The sequence below is a fragment of the Balaenoptera borealis genome, assembly GCF_965194805.1.
Source record: "Balaenoptera borealis genome assembly, chromosome: 15".
NCBI classification, from domain to species: Eukaryota; Metazoa; Chordata; class Mammalia; order Artiodactyla; family Balaenopteridae; genus Balaenoptera; species Balaenoptera borealis.
In genome coordinates this window covers 12,485,763-12,508,206 of record NC_138871.1, presented here as the reverse complement: position 1 = coordinate 12,508,206, position 22,444 = coordinate 12,485,763, and the positions used below count along the sequence as shown (strand labels likewise).

Here is a 22,444-nt window from a genome sequence, read left to right as displayed (position 1 = left end):
TTGGAACATTCATAGTGTTTTGCTTGTCATAGAATCATTAATTTCTGCTAAATCGAGAAACGAGCAAGGCTGGGTGGGAGGAGGAAGTGGATTAACCTGAAAGAGAGAGCTTTTTTGTTTTTTAATTAAGAAAAATTGTGTGTATTCACACACCCGCGCACACATCCCTCTGAATCACCCCAGTTGCCTCTGCCCCATCCCTTCCCTCTCACTCCGGCAGCTCTAAGCCTCTGTACCCCAGAGCTGTCCGCCCCCCGCCCAGGCCAGGGACATCACTCCTCTCAGATATAATCCTGAGTCCAGAGCACAGCCTGAGATTGGGGAGTACCCAGGCCTTGCCCCACCAGCCTGCTGGCGCTGCAGGACATTTGTTCACCAACACAATCTTCTCTGTACCCGCTTCCCCCCACAGAAGAGAAGACCTGTGAGGAAGGAAGGGGGCAGCTTTCACCCCCACTAAGGGCTTCTCATTCCCACCCCAAGGGAGCCCTTCTTATCCACACCCAGGCCCACACGGCCCCAAGGCTGCTGATTCCTGCAGACAAGAAAGGGTTCAGCTCTTCCTGTCCCTTTCTAACACCCTTCCACGTTGAGTTGAAACCTAGGCCCTCATGGCCTGTCCTCTGGACTCTTCTCCCAAGTTCAAAATCCTCAGGGAGCAAGGAAGGAGGCTGGCGGCTGTGTGTTTAGAAGGAGAAAGGTGTTCCTGTGGAATAGGTTAGGTGACCATTTTCATTAACTTAACAATGTGAGGTGTGGATCCTGGCTGGTATGGAAGGAATGGGTCCAGGGGCTGTTCAGTATTTTGCCCTGCAAGAGGTCCACACCAGTGGTGAGAAGGTTAGACCATCTTGCCTCCAGCCCTGAGAATAGGCATCTACCTTAAGAACCAGGCATATAGAACAAAGTGCCCTCCCACAAAAGAAAAGGTGATCCCCTGAGCAGACTAGGGGTGAGAGGAGGGGACGCAGGGTGCACAGAGGTGGCATGTCTCTCACTTCTGGTGTCACTGACCCCGGGGGGACCCAGAGACCCTCATCCTCAGGCCTTGAGGCCTCCATCGCCCACTCCTCAAATCTTTCCAGGCCTGCTGAGTTAGGGCCCAGCTGCCTCCCTCTCCTTTCTCTCCACTGGAAACAGAAGCTCCAGCGAATGTTTCTAACTCCTGAGTCCACTCAGCCATGTCCCCCTTGCAAAATCCTCCCCTTCCTGCACCCCCCTGCACCCAGCCAGCCAATCCGCGGCCTGCGAGCCTCTCCAGACCCATCTCTCCGGGCCCTGGCGGGATAAAACCGGTCGGCGATGCCGGGTGGATGGGAACAAACTTCGGAAGGAGGAGAGACGCGGGGCCCAGGGCACCCTCGCGGGCGGACCCGGGCAGTGAAGGCCTGTGGCCGGCCGGCCGGCCAGGTATGCCGCCCAGGGGTTGACTGGGAGAAAGGGGTGATTCGAGAAGGGAGAGGGTCCCAGGAAGCCCGGTAGCCTTTTTGCTCTCAAGTTAAACTGGCTAAGGCTGGGGCGGCAGAGGTAGAGGGCACCGGGCTGGAGTTTGGGGCTGCTCAGAGGATGCCAACGCCGGATCCTCCGGCCGGGCGCATGTGTTAGGCCGGGCTGAGGTTGGCCACACTTCACCGAAAAATCCTGCGACTCCTGCCTCGCGATGAGAGCCTCAGGGGTAGGGCCTGGGGAGGAGGTGTAAGGCGGCGGGCAGGGAGTCTCATGTCCCTGCCCCTGGGTTTGTGCAGGACAGCGGCGTGGCGGTGGGCGCAGCGGGGACCTGCGTGGTGAGGAAGCCCTGAGCCCTCGGCGGGCTGCGAGTGACTCCCCGGCGATGCCTCACAACTCCATCAGATCGGGTAAGGACGCGGAGTGGCCCGGACCCCCGAGCCTTCGCGTCGCCGTGCGTCCGTGCGTACGCTCGGGTCGGTGGGGCTGGGGAGCGTAGGCTCGCGGCTCGCTGGACCCCGTGCGTGGGGGGCGCAGCTGGGGACGCCTCCGGCCTGGCTCTCTCCGCGGCTGCCGTCTCGCCGCTCTCGGGCCCTGAGATCCCTCCCGGCCCTGCGGAGCTGCCCTCCGCAGGCCTGGGTTTCTGCGGACCACCCGGAGCGGCGAGGACCTCTCCGTGGGGTCAGAGGGGTGTCCTTCGCGCCCCAGCCGCGTCTTGCCCGGCCCATGAGAGTGGGCATCCTGCATGCTCTCAGGCCCTGCGCCGTGGCCGTGCTGGACTTGAAGCTCCCCTGCCCCCGACCTCTAAGCCCTCGTCCCCGGGTGCGCGCAGCTCTTGCCTGTGGCTCCCGGGCGGGACCGTGAGCCCAGCGCACCTCTCCAGCCAAATGGCAAGGAGCCCGCGGTCCGGGGCCTGGGAGCCGAGAGCGCACTGGGGGGTTCTCGGACTCCTCCTTGCCCAGCACCGGGCAGGCGGCGACCCGCGCTCGGGGCGTCCGGCCTGCGAGGACTAAGCCCCCCAACGGGCCGAACTCCCCTCCCCACCGGCGTCCGGGCCCAGGCCCTTCAAAAGCGCCCAGGGTCCCTGGCCGCGTCTCCCGGTCTCTCCCATCTCCTGGCCCAGGCCGGGGTGGTCTGTGCCAGGAAACAGCCGCAGGGTCGGGGCCGGGCGGCGCGGTGGGCACGGCCGGCCAGGCGCTCAGCAAGTGTGGACAGCGGGCAGAGGCGCGGCCTGGCCCGCGGTGATGGATGGAGCTGGGCCGGCCGCGGGGAAGGCGATTTATGGGGCCAGGGCGCAGCGCTATCGATTTGGGCCGGTGGAGTGAGAGGAAATCAATATTTCAGATGAATTCTCGGCGAATATGAAGTCCCGCTCGGCAAACGGGACATTTGTTATAATAAGGAGGGTCGGAATCGGGCGCGGCGCGCGACTGAGATCTCAATTTAGCCCAGAGCGCCGCGGGTCCGAGCTGCGCCCGCGCTGCTTCGGGTCTGGGGGCCGAGGCTCCACCGGCAGAGGCGCAGGCCCCCCCCCCTCCGGGGGCGCCGGCAGGTTTCTCCTTCGGGTTCGCTCTACCACCGGAGACGGAGTCAGCGGCACGCTCCTTCCCCACCCCGGTGCCCCTAGGAGACTGGGGCCACCGCCGTCCTGGCCGCCCTCTGCAGGCGCCAGGCCTCCAGGGGCGCGGAGTGGAGACCTCACAGCCCTTCCCCGGGAGCGGCGGGGTCGAAGAGCCAGGGGACCGAGGGGAGCGCCTGGCACCCCTTACCCCGCCCCCACCCGCGCCCGGGCGCCACGCAAGCTTCTTGACCACATTTTGAGGCCAGGACCAGGTTTTAGTCCCTTAGTCTTTAGCCAAACGCGGGTATAATGAAAGACGTCAATCCCCTCGCCTCGGGATCATCAGGACGGTCTCTGAGGCCGAGCGCGCGGCGCCCGGTGCCAGATCGTACGCCAGGCTGGTCCCGGCCGCTTCTGCTGGGCTCTGGGTTCCTTTCTCACCCCCAAGCCCCAACCAACCCCCGACCTTCCCCTGACCTTTCTGGCGGTGATGGGAGTGGGTGCTCCCGGACCTCGAATTTACCGTTCTGGACCAGACCCTTTCCTCTATGTCGCTGCTCGAGAAATAAGACGATGTCACGGTCCCTTGGGTTGGCTTGATTTTGTTTTCGCTACCGATTTTCATTACAGAAGCACTCGTTAGAATAAAAGGAAAGAAGAAAGGACACAATTATTTACACTTTATTTTTAATCAGCAACAGACCCAGATCAGGAGACACAGCTTTTCCATTAGCTCCGAGGCAATTCACCCTTGGGTTTGGGGAGGGAGCCGTCCACCCCTGGCAGGGCCTGGGACAGAGGTAATTTTCTGTCTAGAGGAGTCAGAGGGGCTTCTTCTGTCCTCTCCCCAAAACAAATAAAAAACAAAAATATGAGGCAGAGGGAGGATAAGACTTTCTCCTTTAATTTAGTGCTAATGAAACAGAAGAAAATTGCCTAAAACATAGCTCAGAATGTTCAAGACTGTCCCCTGTTTCTTTTCTAAATCCTCTCTAGGCAAACCTGAGCGAGAGACCCTCTGTCTTTCTAATCAGTTGACACCATTGCCTATATTTAGAGCTAAATTCATAAGCTGAGCCCTCCTGTTTTTATAAGCCCATTTCTCTTGTAGGTCTTAGAGACTTCCCTCTTTTCCCCAGGCACTTCCATTTCTGAGTTCGGCTTTGCCTGGGCCTTGCCTGGAGAGCGCCCCTTGAAGCTTCCCCTGAAGCAGAATCCGGGGCGAAGGCGGCTGCGGGCCTTTTTTCGCGGGAGCGAGGCCAAGCGCACGGTTTCCAAAAATCCGAGACGCCCGAGAAAAGTTTTGCGCGGCCTCCGCCTCCCAGGCCGCTTTGGCTCACCCTCTGCGGCTCGCTCTCGGCTGATCTTGCTTCGCAGAGAGCTCTTTAAAGAAAAAAAATATATAATATATATATATATATATATATATATATATATTTTTTTTTTTTTTTTCTGAAGGGATGTGGAGAGCGAAGAGTGAATGATTCTGACCTGCCGATGGTCAGCAATGGAATGGTCTGTAAAATCTACTGGGAATTTTGTAGCATCAGGGAACAAAGATCCTCTAAAGCAAGAATGTTTTTTTTTAAACAGTCAAAGATGTACAAGAAAAGCCACATAAATATTAAAATGTAAACAATACTGTATCCATGAAGAAGAGAGTTTAGTAAAAAGCAAGCAGGTTGTCATTAAAAGTTATGCGCAATAACTTCCGAGAAACCCTCTTCCCCAGCTCCTGAAAATAGGTTATTCTAGAAGTCAAAGGAGACTTTAGATCAAGGAGGAACATATCTCTTAACTTCCTTAAATCACAGATGTAGAACCCCTGTTCCCTCCTCTTGGTTTTAAAAAGGGGGCCAAAGATCTATTTTCTGCCCAGGTTTCTTGCCTGGGTTGAAAATAAGGTCTCAGGATGAAAAACAGTCTTGAGGAACTTGAAGACCATAAAGAGGTATTGGGGTTCCTCAATTCATCTTTGTTTCAAGATGGTCGGTCCTCCCACCCTCCTCAATACAAGTTAATTAGGAGATAATTTAGCTACCTTGTGAATTAGTTTTAAGATAAGTATCTTTTCAAGCTTTGTCACTTTAATTGCCCTACTGATTGATAAGAAGTAATTATTTCTAATTGACACTTTTTGATGTTTATTGGAAGCATTTATTTGGGACATTTTGGGGGTGGAAGGAAAAGTTAATTAATTTTATCAGTCTGTACCCGAAAGGACTCTACCTAATTTTGCAGAAGCGGACAAAGGAAGTGAAGAAAAACAACACAAAAATCAATCTCGGAATTTTAATTATTAAGAGATATTTTGGTTCAAAGGAAAGCATCTACTATTATAATAACATGTCAAAACTTTCTATTTATGACCTCAAATCTTGAATTTTAATGTGGCACATGTTTTATGGGTATGCATTTTCCCAGGGATATACTCATGATCCCTTTATATGCTGACTTCCTTTTGGAGGTTACTCAGCTTTGTAATTAATTTTTGTGAATAGTAAGATCAGTAGAACTCAGTACACTCAGAATAAATGCCATCACTTTTTGTAAGAGCTAACTGTAAGAAAGATTTACTAATAGTCATCCTTGTTCTGTAATTATTGATAGAGTTGGGTATAAAGGTGAAACTTTACTTACAGTGACATGCCTTTTCATACCTAAACCTCAAACCTCGGAGTAAACAGTTTAATCATTCACATCCTCCAGAATGTGTTACCGTGAAAGAAAAGAAGGGGAAGACTAAAGAGAAAAAGAAAGACACTGAAAGGAGGCAGTGGGGGAGGGGAGGGGAGAGGGGAAGAAGGTGGCTGGAGAGAAAAAGATGAAAGAACTTATTTCAGAAACGATGGTAGCCAGGTGCACGGAAACTTTGCCATTCATTATAAGGAAATCAAAATTCTACCTCAAAACATGTCCTTTTGAATGCAATCTCAACCACAGTCCCTAAGCCACCCCTAACCATCACTGGAACCCCCCAGTTTTCTATGCATAAAAGAGGCAGGATCTTTGGGGACCAGCTGGTCTGGATTTTGGGTGTCTAGATGTCAAAGTTTGGATTTGGTGTCCATGAAAAGGAAGCAAGAAAATACACATTGTCTGCTGGCGGCTTAAAAAGAGATTGAAGTGTTGTTTATTTTTATTGTTCAAGCCCTTGTGATCTTCATTCCTAGTTGTGTACCCACAAGTCTTTTCGTGGATTGACTTGTGACTCACTGACATAGGAAAACATTTCCACATTAACCCAAAGTGGAGACACACGCTCCCGCAAACCCATGCACGCCTGACATCAGAGCGGCACCATCAGACAAGACGCTCTCCTGTGCCCCGTTTCTTCAGCCAGTGCCTGTTTCCATCATTTACGTATAAAATCTTGTCTGCTTTTAATGATGTTTCTCCAAGATTACGTGGAGCTGCAAGAATGAGGAAACATTTTAAATGAAAAAGAAATTTAAGACGTACAAACAGCAGATAATATCGCATACCAACCTCACTATTAGTGAAACTGAAAAAAATATATAAATAATGCAAAAAAAAAAAAACCAGCAAGGGAGAGTTTAGTAATGGAAAATTCCCCCGCAATTAAATGAAACAGTAATTTAGTGGAGATATGCCTGGATGAATTAGCATTTATTAATTGGTTCTCATAAAAACAATTTGTGTGTGTGTTTGGGGGGTGGAGTGTTTGAAGTATGGATTTTTTCATGGGAAAAGTTCCTCAAATATTCATATCGAATTATGTAGTGATCACAGTCTATTTTGTGAAAAATCCCAATTCTCTCACTGGCGAATTTCACCTGCACGCGGGGAGTGCGGGGGAAAGGGAGAGGAACCCCCTTTAGATCCAAAGAAGGAAGCTGGTTCCCTCTTCTCTTGGGACATTTCCAGGCGTGAAACCAGTTGGCAGAGTCGGCTACGCTTAGGAACATCCAAACCGGGTCCTGAGTAGGCTCTCAGGTGACCCATCTCCTCTGGGACACAACTGACTGAGGCAGAGGGAGGCTGCTTTGGGGCTCTGCCCCTCCCCACCCCAGCTTGCTCCAGCATCCTTGCCAGCTCAGGCAGGAACTGCAGTTTGTAATCTCAGCGAGGCGCTTGCTAGGGTTGACTGGTGCGGGCATGTGTTTACTTTCTCTCGCCACAGTTGGTCTGTCTTCAGTTCTAAGCATTTTAAAGCTGCTCTATTTATCAATCCAAGAGGTGCCGACTTCTCAGTTGCGTTGAGAAAGCTTTGAGCTCCGAGGTTCTGAGTACACAAAGAGCCAAAAGATAAAAGACACAATTTCGTTTAAGAAGAAAAAAAAAAAAAAAAAGATGATCTTAAAAGGAGAGGGCAGGGGAATGTGCCCCCATTTCAGACTGCAGTTTGCTTTTGTTTTAGTTGAGACTTGGGGAAAGACTGAGTTACAAGCCCCCAGGAGCCCACACTCCCTCAGAGATAGAACTTGGGGGGTATAATGCACTCTCTAAAAAGAAGAGAATGCAATCCCACACTCAGAGCTCTTTGGGAGAGTGATTCTTTCTGGAACACCTTAGCCCAGGTTCTTTTGGAGACGGGGCTAAAAGACAGTCTGCTTAGGAAGTGTGTACAATGCCTGCTTCCAACAGAGGTGCTAGGTGTTTCTCTCTGGGGGAAGGAGGACAGAGAAATACAGTCCAAGCGTCTCCTGGTTCCTGAAAACTTCACCCTCCCAGGCCAATCTCAGTTTCTCCAGTCTACAGTCAGGGACCCTGGGATAGAGTTTCTGGGTCAGGGTAGAGTGGGCTGGGGTATCCACCCTTCCTTATGTATCTGAGGTCATGGCACTTTTAAGTAGATCTTTGACCATTTGTAATTATGTCCTGAGGTCCAGAGTTAGGGCTGACAAGCCTGTTTGGGTTTCTGAAAACCCCTCCATACCTCTCCCTTGGCCAGGTGGCCCAGATGAACAAATGTCTCTTACCTGGACTATGGATCAGAAAAATCTTCATGGGAACGTTTCTATTTTAAACCCACAATTCATGTCACTGAGTCTGGGCTTTACCTTGACTGGGGCTCCTTCCCCAGGAAGAACAAAGGGCCTGGGTAGAACCCAGTGTCTCCTTGCTGAGGCATGTCCAAGATGAAGGGGAGGGAAGTTCAGGAGTCCCCCAGGGATATATGGGTCCTGTTTCTGTGTTAATTCCTGAGGATCTTCCCATAGTCCTGGATGCCATATAAAATGCCAAGGATTGCCAAGGCTCAGCACAGCCAGCCCACAGCCGCTCCAGCTCTGCCCATGCCACGTTCATATCCAAAGACAGAGACCCAATACACAAAGTGCTGAGCACGCCCTGGCACTTAGTGAGCCCTCGGTAAATGGAAGCTCTGATTATTTTCTCCAAGGTCTATTACAGATGTGGGATTCTGCTGGGAGAGGGCACATCCATTGTCTCATTTAATTCTCAGGAGTCTACCAGGCAGGTTTGTTATGGACGTTTTTACAGCAGAGAAGAGAACTGATGCTCAGTGAGGCTGATCTGACTCCAGCTGCCTTTCCACTGCCCCCCTTCCCAAAGTCCAGCTCATCAGAACTCCCTGTAGCACTAGATGGGTTCACGCTTGCAGCTCCATCGGGAACTCGGGCCAGCATCCTTGGTGAGGAGGCTCAAGGGCTCCTACCGATAGCAACAGGTAGGACCTTCAGTCTGTCAGCTTGGTTTCTTCATCAGTGTCCCTAAGGCTCCAGCTCAATTAAAACAGGCTGTCTCAGTCTTCCCATCTGCAAAATGGGAGCAGTGGTCCCTATCTGGTGTCCCTCCTGGAGGTCCTGTGAGGTGGAAGGAGATGGTCAGCCACTAGAAAAGGCAGAGAGAGGGAGCTTTCTTTCAACACATCCCCCCAGGCTGCTGTGTTTCCACCTGCACCAAAAAAAAAGCAGTTACCCACAGGCACCTCAATAAATTGTAGGCCAGCAGGTATACTATACTCCCTTGGTATCTCCAAACCACACTGGGCCTCCCTGACTGGGTGCATTTCAGAGACTTTGGAATTAGTGGGTGTGATGGAAACAGCTCCAGAGTTACTGGGAAGACCCGCCTGTGAAGTCAGGGGCTGTCGCCAGGTGCCCCATCCACAGGCAGCAAGTGGGGAGCACTTGAGGTGCTGGATCTCATTTCCCCAAGTTTAGGTTCATTCCCTCTGCTGCTTCCTGGGGGTCCCTCTCACTCAGGGGTTCGAAATCAAGTCGTCTGCTCCTTTGGAGCCTCGGCTGAGGTTCCACTTGTACCAGTACCTGGAAAGGGGGTAAATTTTCATGTTGCCCCTTTAGGCTGTGGACAGTAGCCCCCCAGCTCCTGGCTGGTTGCATTTCTTGGATGCAAACCCATCTTTTTTTTTTTTTTTTTTTAAATCAGGGTTTTTCAAGCTGATTTTTTTTTAATTAATTAATTTATTTATTTATTTATTTTTGGCTGTGTTGGGTCTTCGTTTCTGTGCGAGGGCTTTCTCTAGTTGCGGCAAGTGGGGGCCACTCTTCATCGCGGTGCGCGGGCCTCTCACTATCGCGGCCTCTCTTGTTGCAGAGCACAGGCTCCAGACGCGCAGGCTCAGTAGTTGTGGCTCACGGGCTCAGTTGCTCCATGGCATGTGGGATCTTCCCAGACCAGGGCTCGAACCCGTGTCCCCTGCACAGGCAGGCAGACTCTCAACCACTGCGCCACCAGGGAAGCCCCCAAACCCATCTTTGATTTAAGCAGAGAGCGAGATGGAGAGAGAAAGACCACTTTTTCCCTCCCTTCTTTTTAAATTGTTCTTTCTTCTCCTGTCCTCAGCCCCAGTGCTCATCCGTGTTCTCTTCTGCACTTGTTTCCCTAAGTGGCCTTGGAGTGACCTGAGTCATTAGTGCTAATTAGCCCACTGCAACGTATTGTTGCTGTCAGACCAGCACAGCAGAGGAGTTGGGAGCTGGTTGGGTGATGCATTTAAGAGAAACAGCTTAATCTACTGTCATCGTGTGAACTGCGTGTTTGCCCACTGTATGTGTTGCGTTTGATTCCTCAGCTTCTCTGGGAGAACTATTATTCCTCGGATCAACTCAGGGGCGGCCGTGAGGCATCAAGAGGGCGAGAGACTTTTGAAGTCACTGTGAAGCCAGGCCCTGCGGGCGCCTCTCCATCTCTACAGGCGGCAGGAGGGGCTACGCCTCAGAGGCTTTGCCTGTGAACCAGACCTTGCTGCTGTCTCCCTGTGTGACGTTAGGCGAGTCAGTTGTCTCTCTGGGCTTGAGTTTCCTCTGTATAAAACACGGGGATATTGCAGGGTTTCTAGGAAATACTGAAAGTGAAACCAGTATCCTCCCCTGGCACATAGCAGCTACTCAAGAATTTTTCCCTGCTCCAGTACAGGGGTCCCCAGGGAAGAGGGTCTCCCAAAATTCTCCAGCACAGATGTCCAAACGTTACATTGTCTCAGTATTTCCTCTGAAACGCTCCATTAGGAACTTGAAACCCAGCGTCAAAATTTTGCTCCAATTAAGATTTAGGACAGACCTTTTAATATTCCACCTGGATAAAATAATAGACCTACAACCTAGGGGTGTTGGATTCAATGAAAGAATTCATGGGAAGTGCTGACTTAGAACCCTGTGGCTATGATCACCTGCTACTCCAGCCCAGTCTGGAAAAGGATTCCTTATTTCATTTTGCCAGAAAACCCAATCACAGGGGAAGCAGTAGGCTCATGATAGAATGGGCTGCCCGTGGACTTTATGTTGGAATCCAGAACATTCTAGGGTTTTGGTAGAATTGGTCTTAGGAAAGATGGGCTAGAGTGGGCATGTATCTATGTTATGTGTGTAGCTGAGACAGGACCACAGGGAGACGTGCCTTGTGTACTGGTTCTTAATTGACACAGAACCATATGTCTATTTAAAAAAAATAAAACTCCACAAATCTTCTGCCTTCTTCTCTCTTCTCTCTCCTTCCTTCCAGCCCCACCCCTACCTCCTGTCTTGTATTTTCCAGCTTTGTGTAATAATAATCCAGCTTTGGCATGATAGCAAACCCTGGTTGACATTTAAAAGTCTGGCATTAGCTGAGCACCAAATCCCTGACTCCAGCTCTGTTTTGCTCTTTCCCTCGAACCTGAGATTGTTCTTGATGACTGTCAAAATGGAGGTGGCAGGAATGGGGTGATCTCCTGACATGTCCTCGGGCGCCTGGCTGTGACTTCCAATTGGAGGCAGAGGCTAGGAGGGAGGATGCTGGGGCAGGAGAGGAGCTGGAGTCAAGCTGGAATCTGAGGGTCAGCGGTTTCATTCAATTTCACAAACCCTCATGGATGCCACCTGCTGTGTGCAGGGCATCACACCAGTGATGGTGGCATCCACTGCCAGGTTATTCCAGGTAAATGACAGGGGTGAGAGGCACCTTCTCAGGGCAGGGAGCTAAAGTCTTGAGATTCCCTTTCAAAGGCAGCAGACCCACAGCGCCGAGAGGGGAAATAATCAGACGAAACAATTCAGTGGCGGGAAGAGGACTGCAAATTAACAACCCAGGTGGTGGGAGCACCAAAGGTCATTTATCACCAACAGCCGCCCCGGCACAACCATGTGGACACCGATAACAGATAAAACTCATCAGGCTTTCTGGAGTCTGGTTGATCCCTGGAACACTCACCGTTCCAGGAAGGCAGCATGTGAGGCTCTGTTGGATCAGCCAACTCCACGATGGTCTACACTGGGGCTCCAAATGGCTGGCAAAATGTTGCAGAATTGTAGGTGTAAGTGCCGTGGAGATGTGCCCACTTGGGCCAAGTCAGAACCCTTGCTGGACACATCCAATGCTTAATCCCCGTGTCTCCAGAGATTTGCAGACTTTATAAGACATCTCCCTTTAGACAGTGTGACAAGGCCTGTGTCCTTCCAGTCCCCGTGTCCTCTGGTGATATGACAATGCCCCAAAGATCCAGAGCCCTACAAGCCCCTTGTCTCCTGCTGGCCTCAGAGCTGGTTGGACAGGTACCCCCAGCTGAGACAGACCTGCCCTGGGGCCTCGGGATCCACACTCTTGTGAGTATCCCCGTCTTCATAGTCCTGCTTGCAGCCACACAGTCGCTGCCCTGATGGCTTTGTCACAGTTGCTTTCCTCGGAGCCTGGCTGGGTCGGGTTGGCTGGAAGGCGTCCACCTCTCCAGGAGAGCCCAGGCAGGAGCGCGTCATGCCCCCGCCCACACGGCTCTCTGTCCCCACCTCCCTGGAAGTCACTCGTTGTCCCGCCGTGTACACGCGATTGCACACAGCCTTCTGTGGTTTGCAGACTGTTTTGTGTGTGTTCATCAGTCTGCCCCATGTAGATGTTGCCCATCTTGAGGCCTGGGAGCCTCTTTCCCCCTGGATGGAGGTGGCTGAAGAGGTGGGGCCTTGAGAGTCCAACACATGTGGTTTTGAATTCCCATTCAACCACGTGCACCTGTGTGACCTCAGGAGCCGTTTCCCTCACTGGTAAAGTGGACCCGTGGTCGCTGGCTCAGCGGGCTGCCTGGTGGCCCGACGGACGTCATGTCTGTGATGCAAACAGCCCAGCCATCCTTAGCCCGCCCTGCTCAGTGCCGCCTCCCCCTAAAGCCTTCCTGGATTCCTTTCCTCCTCCCCAAGGTCCCTAGCACTTTAGTTTTATGGCATGTTTTGCAGCCTACTTCGTGTAGGAATGCTCATCTCTGTGCCTCTCACCTTCTAGACTTGAGGATCACGGGTCACAGGAGCCTTATAGGTTTCATTACACCAAGTAGTCTACCTAGACCCGGAGTTGTTCAAGGCCAGAAAGGTGAGGCCCTGACACCACATTTTACCAACAAGGAAACTGAGACGGGGAGAGCTGTGCCTTGCCCCAGACCCCATGAGTATAACCAGGGCTCTCTGTGACAGGGTGCTGCCTTTCAGTGGGTGGCACGGGGTAGAGGGAAGGCTGACGCAGGCGGATGAGAAGGGGCCCCTACAGCTGCTGATGGAAATGGCAAAGCCCAGTAAGAACTGCCAAGACACACAGACACAAGTGCACACACATATACACTCATACACACACTCAAACGTATGCACATACATACACAACACACACTTCCATACACACCAACGTACAGAGATACACTCTGTACACAACGTACAGAGATACACTCTCACACGTTCACACATACACACAACCAAGGCTGGGTCAAGGGTGAGGCACAAAGCCACCCAGAGTGCAAAATTTAAGGAGCCCCCCACTCTCGGGCTCATTAAGGGGCAGGATAGGCCCTGAAAGTAAGCGCCTCCTTTACACACGGGGGTGACATGTACACACACATGCACATGTGCATACAAGGCTCACCCTCTCACACACATAAACACACGCGTGTGCACGGAACACTGTCCTTGGTCTGGGGGCGATAAAAAAGACGGCCAAAGAAGTCCATACTCTCAGACACCCCGAGAGACACAGCCATAAAATTATAGGAGCAGCTGATGATCCCGGCTGAGTCCACGACACTGGACATAGTAGGGAAAGCGAGGTCCCAGAGGTCCGGGGCACCTGCTCTGTCTTGGGAATCAACTGTAGTCAGTCTAGCATGGGGTCACTGACTTGTGACCTCCCTGTTCTTGAAACCTATGGTTTGAGGTCTGGGCAGAGAAACTCCCTGTCCAGCCATGACCCCCGCAGGCCCCCCACTTGAGTTATGGGACGTCAGTAGCCATGGGGCCTGGCAGAGACCTTGTTTTCAAATGAGAACCAGGGACAGGTCACCTGTCTGGCCAGTGTGGGAGCCACTGGCAACACTTGGGCTCTGGGGTTTATGGTGACTCTTCCCAGATGGGGACAGAGTTACCAAGAGGGCAGACAACAGCAGCAGGACTTGCCTGTTCTAGAATCTGGTCTCTTGGTCCACCAAGGATTACAACATGGAAGGCAGGTGGCTGAGGGCTGTCACCAGTGGGATCCTCTGCTCAAATCACGGGAATGTCCTCGGTCCAAATCCCCGGGGGCCCTGCCCAGGGTCTTTAGGAACATTCACGCCCGTGCACTAAACCCACGGGGGAAACGTGAGCAGGAACTGCAGTCTTGTGGACACACAATGCCATGCTTGTTGCAGCACTGCGGGAACTGATCATTATGAATAACGTGGTGCATCAGGAATACTTTGTGCATTTGATCAACAAATACTTGTATAACTTGCATAAATCGGTGATTCTCAAGCAATGTTTTTCTGCCTAGCGGGCAGAGGTGCCCACTCATTGATACAGTGAAACAGAGTAATGGTGGCAGGAAAAAGTACATTTGTGGATAAAATACCTTTGAGCTAAAGGTGTATTTTTTTTTCCTATATGATGGCCACTACCGCATGTTTTCCTTAAGACCTAGGATCGGATTTAGCAGAACATTCTGATTTTCGCTATGTTGAGCTTACTGTTTTGTGGTGTTCTCGGCAGAACACTTTGTGGGGCCCTCCAGATGCCCCGTTCCCTGGGAACAGCTGGACTGCATGTGAGGCTGGAATTGCCTGATGTCCCCATAGTGGCTGTGATGCCCCGATTCTGTGAAATGATGAGGTCCCCATGGCTGCGTCAGAAGGCATTCGGAGCATTTCCATCATGGAGAATTTACGTTGCCACCATCCAAAGAAAGGAGCCATATCCCTGTGCCCGTCCTCTCATCTTTACTTTTCCCAATAAACCCCCTCCTTCCCAGGCACATGGTCCAATATAGCACGTGAGCGTCAGTCATTCAAGGAACCCAGTTGCTTTGTGGGTTGTAAAGACATACACAGAAAAGGTGGGCTACTGGATCCGGGTCTCCTGTCACTCAGCTTCACTGGGCCTGCATCCACTCACCCATCACACTCTGAGCAGTTGCCCCTGTGTCTCATTCTCAACTTCCTTCGTGCACACCTAGAGCCATAACACCTCTGCCTGAGATTTTCTCTGAAGATCCTGTCACCTCTGAAATTTCCATCCCAATCACATGTCTTATTCAGGTCAGGCTGTTATGACAAAATGCCACAGACTGGTTGGCTTAAAATACAGACATTTATTTCTCAAGTTCTGGAAGCTAGAAGTCCAAAGTGAGGGTGCCAGCATGGTCAGGTTCTGATGAGGGCTCTCTCCCTGGCTTGCAGACAGCTGCCTTCTCGCTGTGTCCTCATATGGGCTTTCCTCAGTGCATGAGCCTGGAGAGAAAGAGAGCTCTGGTGTCTCTTCCTCTTCTTCTTTTTTTTTTTTTTTAATTAATTAATTTATTTATTTATTTATGGCTGTGTTGGGTCTTCGTTTCTGTGCGAGGGCTTTCTCTAGTTGTGGCAAGCAGGGGCCACTCTTCATCGCGGTGCGCAGGCCTCTCACTATCACGGCCTCTCTTGTTGCGGAGCACAGGCTCCAGACGCGCAGGCTCAGTAATTGTGGCTCACGGGTCCAGTTGCTCCACGGCATGTGAGATCTTCCCAGACCAGGGCTCGAACCCATGTCCCCTGCATTGGCAGGCAGACTCTCAACCACTGCGCCACCAGGGAAGCCCCTCTTCCTCTTCTTATAAGGGCACTAATCCCATCATGAGCGTCCCCTCAACTCACCTCCTCAACCATGCTCAGTTACTTCCAGTTCTTATGACGTGCTCTCCCAAGTCATGCAGCCCCTGACCACAGAAACCTGGAGTTCTAACTCCAAGTTGTCTCAAAGGGCATCATTCCTCTAATATTCAGTTCAGTAAGTAAACATCCACCGAGCCCTTCGGTATGGCAGGCATGGAGTTAGGCTTTGGGGTTACAGGGCTCAAGAGGCCATGCTTCTGCTTTCATGCTGACATTCTAGACAGAGAGGAAAGCAAATTGGACTTTTAGCCACAAGTGGGGAGAGAAAGGAAAGGCTTCAGTCCAGAGAGACACAAAATGCTGAGCTAGTGGGAGAGGGAGATGAGCTGGGCTATGAGTGGGGGTGCGGTAGGGGGAGCCTGACCTGAGCCAGGGGCAGGAATCCACCAGGGGACTCAGGAGGGGCCAGCAGGAGCAGAGACGTGACATCCTAGGAGTGTGGACAGGTTCCAGGGCCCAGGACAGCAATCTGTGATTGCTAGATGATTTACATTATCAAAATGTTCTGATTTCCCGCGTTTCCCCGCCCTGTTCCAGAAAATCCAAGCCTGGTGATTTTCCGAAATAATCTTAGAGTCCTGCTTGCCCTTCCTTTTAATCCAATCATTAACAGGCATTTGTGGGCAAACTGCTGGTGTACAACACGAGAAGTTTCGATCCCACCCCTCTGACCCTATTTCCCACTATTTCCGTATGCAAACCCATGTTCCAGCTAAGTAGTCTTGTTTCCAAAACACACCATGTACATCGCCACCTCTGTGCCTTTGCCCCTTCAGTGGCAGCTGCCTGGAACATCGTCCCCATCCCCACCCCCTTGACAAAGCCCTGTTCAGGTTCTACTTCCTTAACCAGACCCTCTCTGATACCCTCACTTTTTTTTTTTTTTATATTTTTATTTTATTTATTTATGGCTGTGTTGGGTCTTCGTTTCTGTGCGAGGTCTTTCTCTACTTGTGGCAAGCGGGGGCCACTCTTCATCGCGGTGCGTGGGCCTCCCACTTTCGCGGCCTCCCTTCTTGCGGAGCACAGGCTCCAGACGCGCAGGCTCAGTAATTGTGGCTCACGGACCCAGTTGCTCTGCGGCATGTGGGATCCTCCCAGACCAGGGCTCGAACCCGTGTCCCCTGCATTGGCAGGCAGACTCTCAACCACTGTGCCACCAGGGAAGCCTGATACCCTCACTTTTAATGACCTAGTGAGGGCTCCATAAATCTCCATGATGGTAGTTTTCACAGAATTCTCCAATAACATGTTTCACTGTCATACTAGTTAACCTAATTTGTACATTTGAATTTTGTAAATGAAGTTTTCCCAACAAGAAGTACACTTGATCTTTTCCCATGATATTGCTGTAATTACTTTTATTTTGTTTACAATAAGTGGTCATTATGGGACTGAGGAAAGAAGGATAGAAGCCATTTAGGGAAACCGAGGCAGCCATCGAGGCCCGAGCTGCCCCACCGGGACGCCTCCCTGGTCCTGGGGCATCTTGCTGGCCTGGGCTCCGATACAGGGTAGCAAGGCTGGGCAGAAGTGACCACTGGGAGTGGCAAACACTGGCAGGCCTGGGCAAGAATCACCCGGTAGCGGGCCTTCCCGGTAGACACTGGGTATCAGCTTGGCAGGGCAGTTGACCAGATTTAGGATCCATCTGTGAGGACCAATAGTTACAAGCGTCTGTAGATTGGGAATAAAATTCCCCAAACAATATCTGGCCCACAGTAGATATATGCTAGATGGTTAATAAATATTTGCTAAATGAAAGAACCTTTTTGAAAATTAGCTTTATACAAATATTTCTCAAGTGTGGTCTCTAGCATCAGAAGCTCCTGGGGCTCTGTTAACCAACGTGGGGTCCTGGAATCTGCATCCTTCACAGGCTCCCTGTGATTCTGCTGTAGATCAGCATCGGAGAACCACAGATCTGGAGTCAGCCCACCTTGAGTCCCAACCAGAGGTCAATCCCACGTGGAGTCTCTCATGCCAGCCTTCTGAAGAGACAGCCCTTCTCCCTGCCCAGCACCCCCTCCACCCAGAGATTTCCCATCTGGCAGTAGACAGGAGTGGGTCGGACTCAGGTGCAGTCGCGGGTCTGCTCATAACTGGCTGTGCACAAACCATTAACCTTCCAAGATGGTGTCTTCATCTACAAGATGGGTTCAAAGTGCCAGCCCCTCCCCCTGCCATAGAATGATTGTGAAGATCCATCCCCGATACAGCCAAGGCCCAACTGATATTTGCTGAATTGAATTTCGGAATCACTTACCTGACAGCACTTTGAAAGGGCACTGCAAATGTTGGGTGAGTTCATAACCAACCTTTAGACTGGATCCAGAAAGTTCGTGAAAGGAGGAGAAGCCTGGAAGTCCTGGTGGACTTGGGGGAAACACGGCCTGGCTGGGCAAGAGTGATGGACGCCTACAGGAAGCTTTGCTGTGTGATGTGTTCATGCTCTTGCATTAAAGAAGAATTTGCTGCTTGATGGAAAGATCGGGAATGGAGCGGGATGGCGGCTCTGAGGGAGGATGGCGGTGTCAAGGGAAGCAGGTGCACCTAGAGAGGGTCAGACGTTAGAAGGCGATTGCTCTCTGCCTGTGACCCAGCCTGCCTTATACTGGAAAGTCACTTGGAGGGGCGGCCAGACATCCAGGAGAGGAGCCCAAGGGGGCTTCCCCAAGCCTCCTGTGTCCAGTTCTGAGCTAGAACTTCGTTAATCTGTGCATGCGTTTGCTGGGGCTGCCGTAACAAAGTACCACAAACTAGGGGGCCACACAACAGACATGTATTGTCACAGGGTTCTGGAAGCTGGAGGTCTGAGAACAAGGTGTTGGCAGGGTTGGTTCCTTCTGAGGGCTGAGAGGGAGAATCTGTTCTGTGCTCCCCTAGCGTCTAGTGATATGCTGGCCATCGTTGGTGTTCCCTGGCTTGTGACAGCATAACTCCAGTCTTCACATAGCATTCTCCCTCCCTGTGTGTCTCTCTCTGTGTCCAAATTTCCCCTTTTAAAAGTTCACAGCCACATTGAATTAGGGCCCACGCTAATGACCGCACCTTAACTCGATCATCTGCAAAGACCCTATTTCCATATAAGGTCACATTCTGAAGCACAGGGGCTTAGGACTTCCACGTGTGAGTTTTGGGGGGACTCAGTTCAGTGCATAACAATCTGAGTGTTGCAGGTGGTGGGTCTAGCTCAGCCCCCCGTTTAGCCCTTTAGCTGCTTTGGGTCCGAGTAACACTAGTTGTAGAAGCCGTGGTTTGGGACCGACAGAGAGAGGAGAAGCGACACGTGTTCTCGAGAGCCTTTCTTGTTTCTCACAGCCCCATGCTCCCACAGCGGAAGGGACTCTGCTTCCCCGACCCAGAACCCCCAGAAAAGAGCTTCAAGACGGGGTTCGCCACAGAAGAAAATCAAATGACAAGCAAACTGATGAGAGGATCAGGACTCTTCCAGGGTGTGCTTGGGCTCGGAACACTTTCTGTCCAATCCCCACCACCGTTTTCCTTCACTGTGGCCAAGATGGCCCCAGCTGAGATGGCACTGAGGTCCCAAAGGGCCCCCCTGGGATGTGGAATGAATGGGAATTTGGGTCAGAAAATGTGAGCTCCGCCCTGGCTCTGCCATGAAGTGAGTCTGCGGCATCAGGCAGGTGGCCTCCCCTTCCTGGCCCGCGACCCTCTCAGACGTGCCCCGCAGCCTTGCACACATACACGTCCCCTCAGTCGTCCGTCATCAGAGCATCTGTCTCCACTGTCATGCAGGTCACGCACAGCCCACGGGCCCATTGTGTGCCACTTCCCTCGTCTTTCTACAGGTGGCCTCAGGGCTACCCCCTGGGAGTTTCCTCCATGGAAAAGTTGCCCAAAGTCCCCCCACAGAGCTCTACCTGCACCCCTCCTGGTAGTTCCTGGCCTCTATTCGCAGACCGGAGGGCAGTCCCACAGGTGTGGAGATTAGGACTAAAGGGACAGTAGAGATGATCTGTGCCCTTCAAGCCGGATGAGGAAACTGAGGCACAGACAGGTGGGTCCCAGAGCGGGCAGGACCCAGGCCTCCTAGTTCTCAGCCTCCCGCCCCCCGTTTCCTCCCTGAAAGCACAGCCTGCAAGCTGAGCCTGCTCCTCTGGGCCTTCCTGTTTCTCAGGCAGCCGTGCGCGGCTGTCACAGCGTATAACCCGCTTTGCTACCGTGCCCGGTTCTGGAGAACCAGCTGTCCACACGTGCGGGAGCCACAGATATGCAGTTCTGTCACAGATTCTGCTCAGTGTGTCGGGCTCAAAAGAGCGGTTGTTCTTCATTTGTCCCTGTTTGTCTCCTCAGGGTGGCCAGGCCCCCCTCCAGCCCCCGCACCAGGCCTCAGGGCTCCATACCCACCACACACACACACACACACACACACACAGGGACAGGAACAGACACACCCACACACACACACACAGGACGGGAGCAGACACAAGGACAAGAACAGACACACACACACACACATACACAGGGACAGGAACAGAGAAACACACACACACACAGGGACAGGAACAGAGAAACACACACACACACACACACACAGGGACAGGAACAGACACACACACACACACACAGGGACAGGAACGGACACACACACACACAAGGACAGGAACAGACACACACACACACACAGGGTCAGGAACAGACACACACACACACACAAGGACAGGAACAGACACACACACACACACAGGGACAGGAACAGACACACACACACACAGGGACAGGAACAGACACACACACACACACAGGGACAGGAACAGACACACACACACACACACAAGGACAGGAACAGACACACACACACAGGGTCAGGAACAGACACACACACACACACACAAGGACAGGAACAGACACACACACACAGGGACAGGAACAGACACACACACACACACACAGGGACAGGAACAGACACACACACACACACACAAGGACAGGAACAGACACACACACACAGGGTCAGGAACAGACACACACACACACACACACAAGGACAGGAACAGACACACACACACAGGGTCAGGAACAGACACACACACACACACACACACAAGGACAGGAACAGACACACACAGGGACAGGAACAGACACACACACACACACAAGGACAGGAACACACACACACACACACACACAGGGACAGGAACAGACACACACACACACAGGGACAGGAACAGACACACACACACACACAGGGACAGGAACAGACACACACACACACAGGGACAGGAACAGACACACACACACACACACAGGGACAGGAACAGACACACACACACACAGGGACAGGAACAGACACACACACACACACAAGGACAGGAACAGACACACACACACAGGGACAGGAACAGACACACACACACACACACAGGGACAGGAACAGACACACACACACACACACAAGGACAGGAACAGACACACACACACAGGGTCAGGAACAGACACACACACACACACACACAAGGACAGGAACAGACACACACAGGGACAGGAACAGACACACACACACACACAAGGACAGGAACAGACACACACACACAGGGACAGGAACAGACACACACACACACACAGGGACAGGAACGGACACACACACACACACACAAGGACAGGAACAGACACACACACACACAGGGACAGGAACAGAAACACACACACACACACAGGGATAGGAACAGACACACACACACACAGGGTCAGGAACAGACACACACACACTCATACACACAGAAATGTGCACACACACCCCGTGGGTATTCCATGGGGTTGTGAAAAGAATTGAAGGAGATAGTGCTTGTGAATGGATTTCAATACTTTAAGGTTCTTTAAGGTGTCAGGGATGATCAACCTGTAAGTTTCTCAAGGGCAAGCTCGGTGTCTTCTACTCAGAAACCATCTCCCCACATACATATAGCCTGGAATATTATTAGACATAGAGTAGAAGCTCATTGAATTGAAATCTAATGAACTGAAAATTGCTTTAATATAGAATCATTAAAAAAAAAAACAGCATTAATATCCGCAGGCCTCTGACCCCAGGGGGAGTTGAAGGTACAGAGCAGTGATTTGTGCAGATGCTGGGCTTCCAAGGGCAGGTTCAGTGGGTGCTGACACACCTGCCTCATGCCCACTCTCCCCCAAATGCAGAGGCCCTGGCCTTCCCACTGCAACCCCGGGTGCGTGATGCCAGGAGTCTGGAGGCATCTAAGAGGCTCAGTGGGAGGGAAGGAGCCAAGAATGACCTCTAGGAAACCTCCAACAATCACTGGCAAGTTCCATTTGCAGCCTTTGACTGGAAGTTCGTGTTTAATCAGTTAATTCATGCTTTCAATAAATATTTATTGACCATCTAATGAGAGGACATAAACTCTGGGCAATCACCAGAGGAACTTTTTTAAAAACACAGACACCATGCCAAGAGATTATGGTTGAAGTGACCAGAGGTGGAAAGTTTCTGAATGCCCCAGGAAGCACCGCTTTCCGCTCCGCGATGCAAGCTTATACGGTCAGATAGGACACTGCACCTGCTCTCGAGGAGCTAGGCGTCCAGGGGACAGGCAGGGCACTGGCCCCAAGAACGGTCAATAATGACACTCACATGGAGGGCTGTGAACCAGGGCGGTCAGTGGAGAAGAAGGTAGGGGGTGAAGGTTCCTGAGAGGTGATCCAGGGAGGCTTCTGTCCTTGGAAACATGATGGCCAGGATGAGTTTCAGCCGCCCCAAAGCCACATCCGCAGAGAGAAGCCTTCCCCTCTTCAGGAAGAGGAGGGAATATGTCTCCAGTTTGGGAAACAGGGATGGAGGAGAGATGGTGCCCAATATTCATCACAGGGAGAAAGTGGCC

General features: G+C 51.8%; 1 protein-coding gene across 8 annotated transcripts in view; it reads left to right on the top strand.

The window, feature by feature from the left end:
• The first annotated feature begins 1,298 nt into the window (after positions 1-1,298).
• Positions 1,299-22,444, top strand: part of PAX8 (paired box 8) — a 57,197-nt gene continuing 36,051 nt past the window's right edge. For all 8 annotated transcript variants that reach the window (XM_082357841.1, XM_082357838.1, XM_082357844.1 and 5 more), the window contains exons 1-2: positions 1,299-1,410; positions 1,746-1,856. In XM_082357841.1, the coding sequence (XP_082213967.1) occupies positions 1,314-1,410; positions 1,746-1,856 (208 nt within the window). In that variant the 5' untranslated portion in view covers positions 1,299-1,313. The remainder of the gene's footprint in view (positions 1,411-1,745; positions 1,857-22,444) is intronic.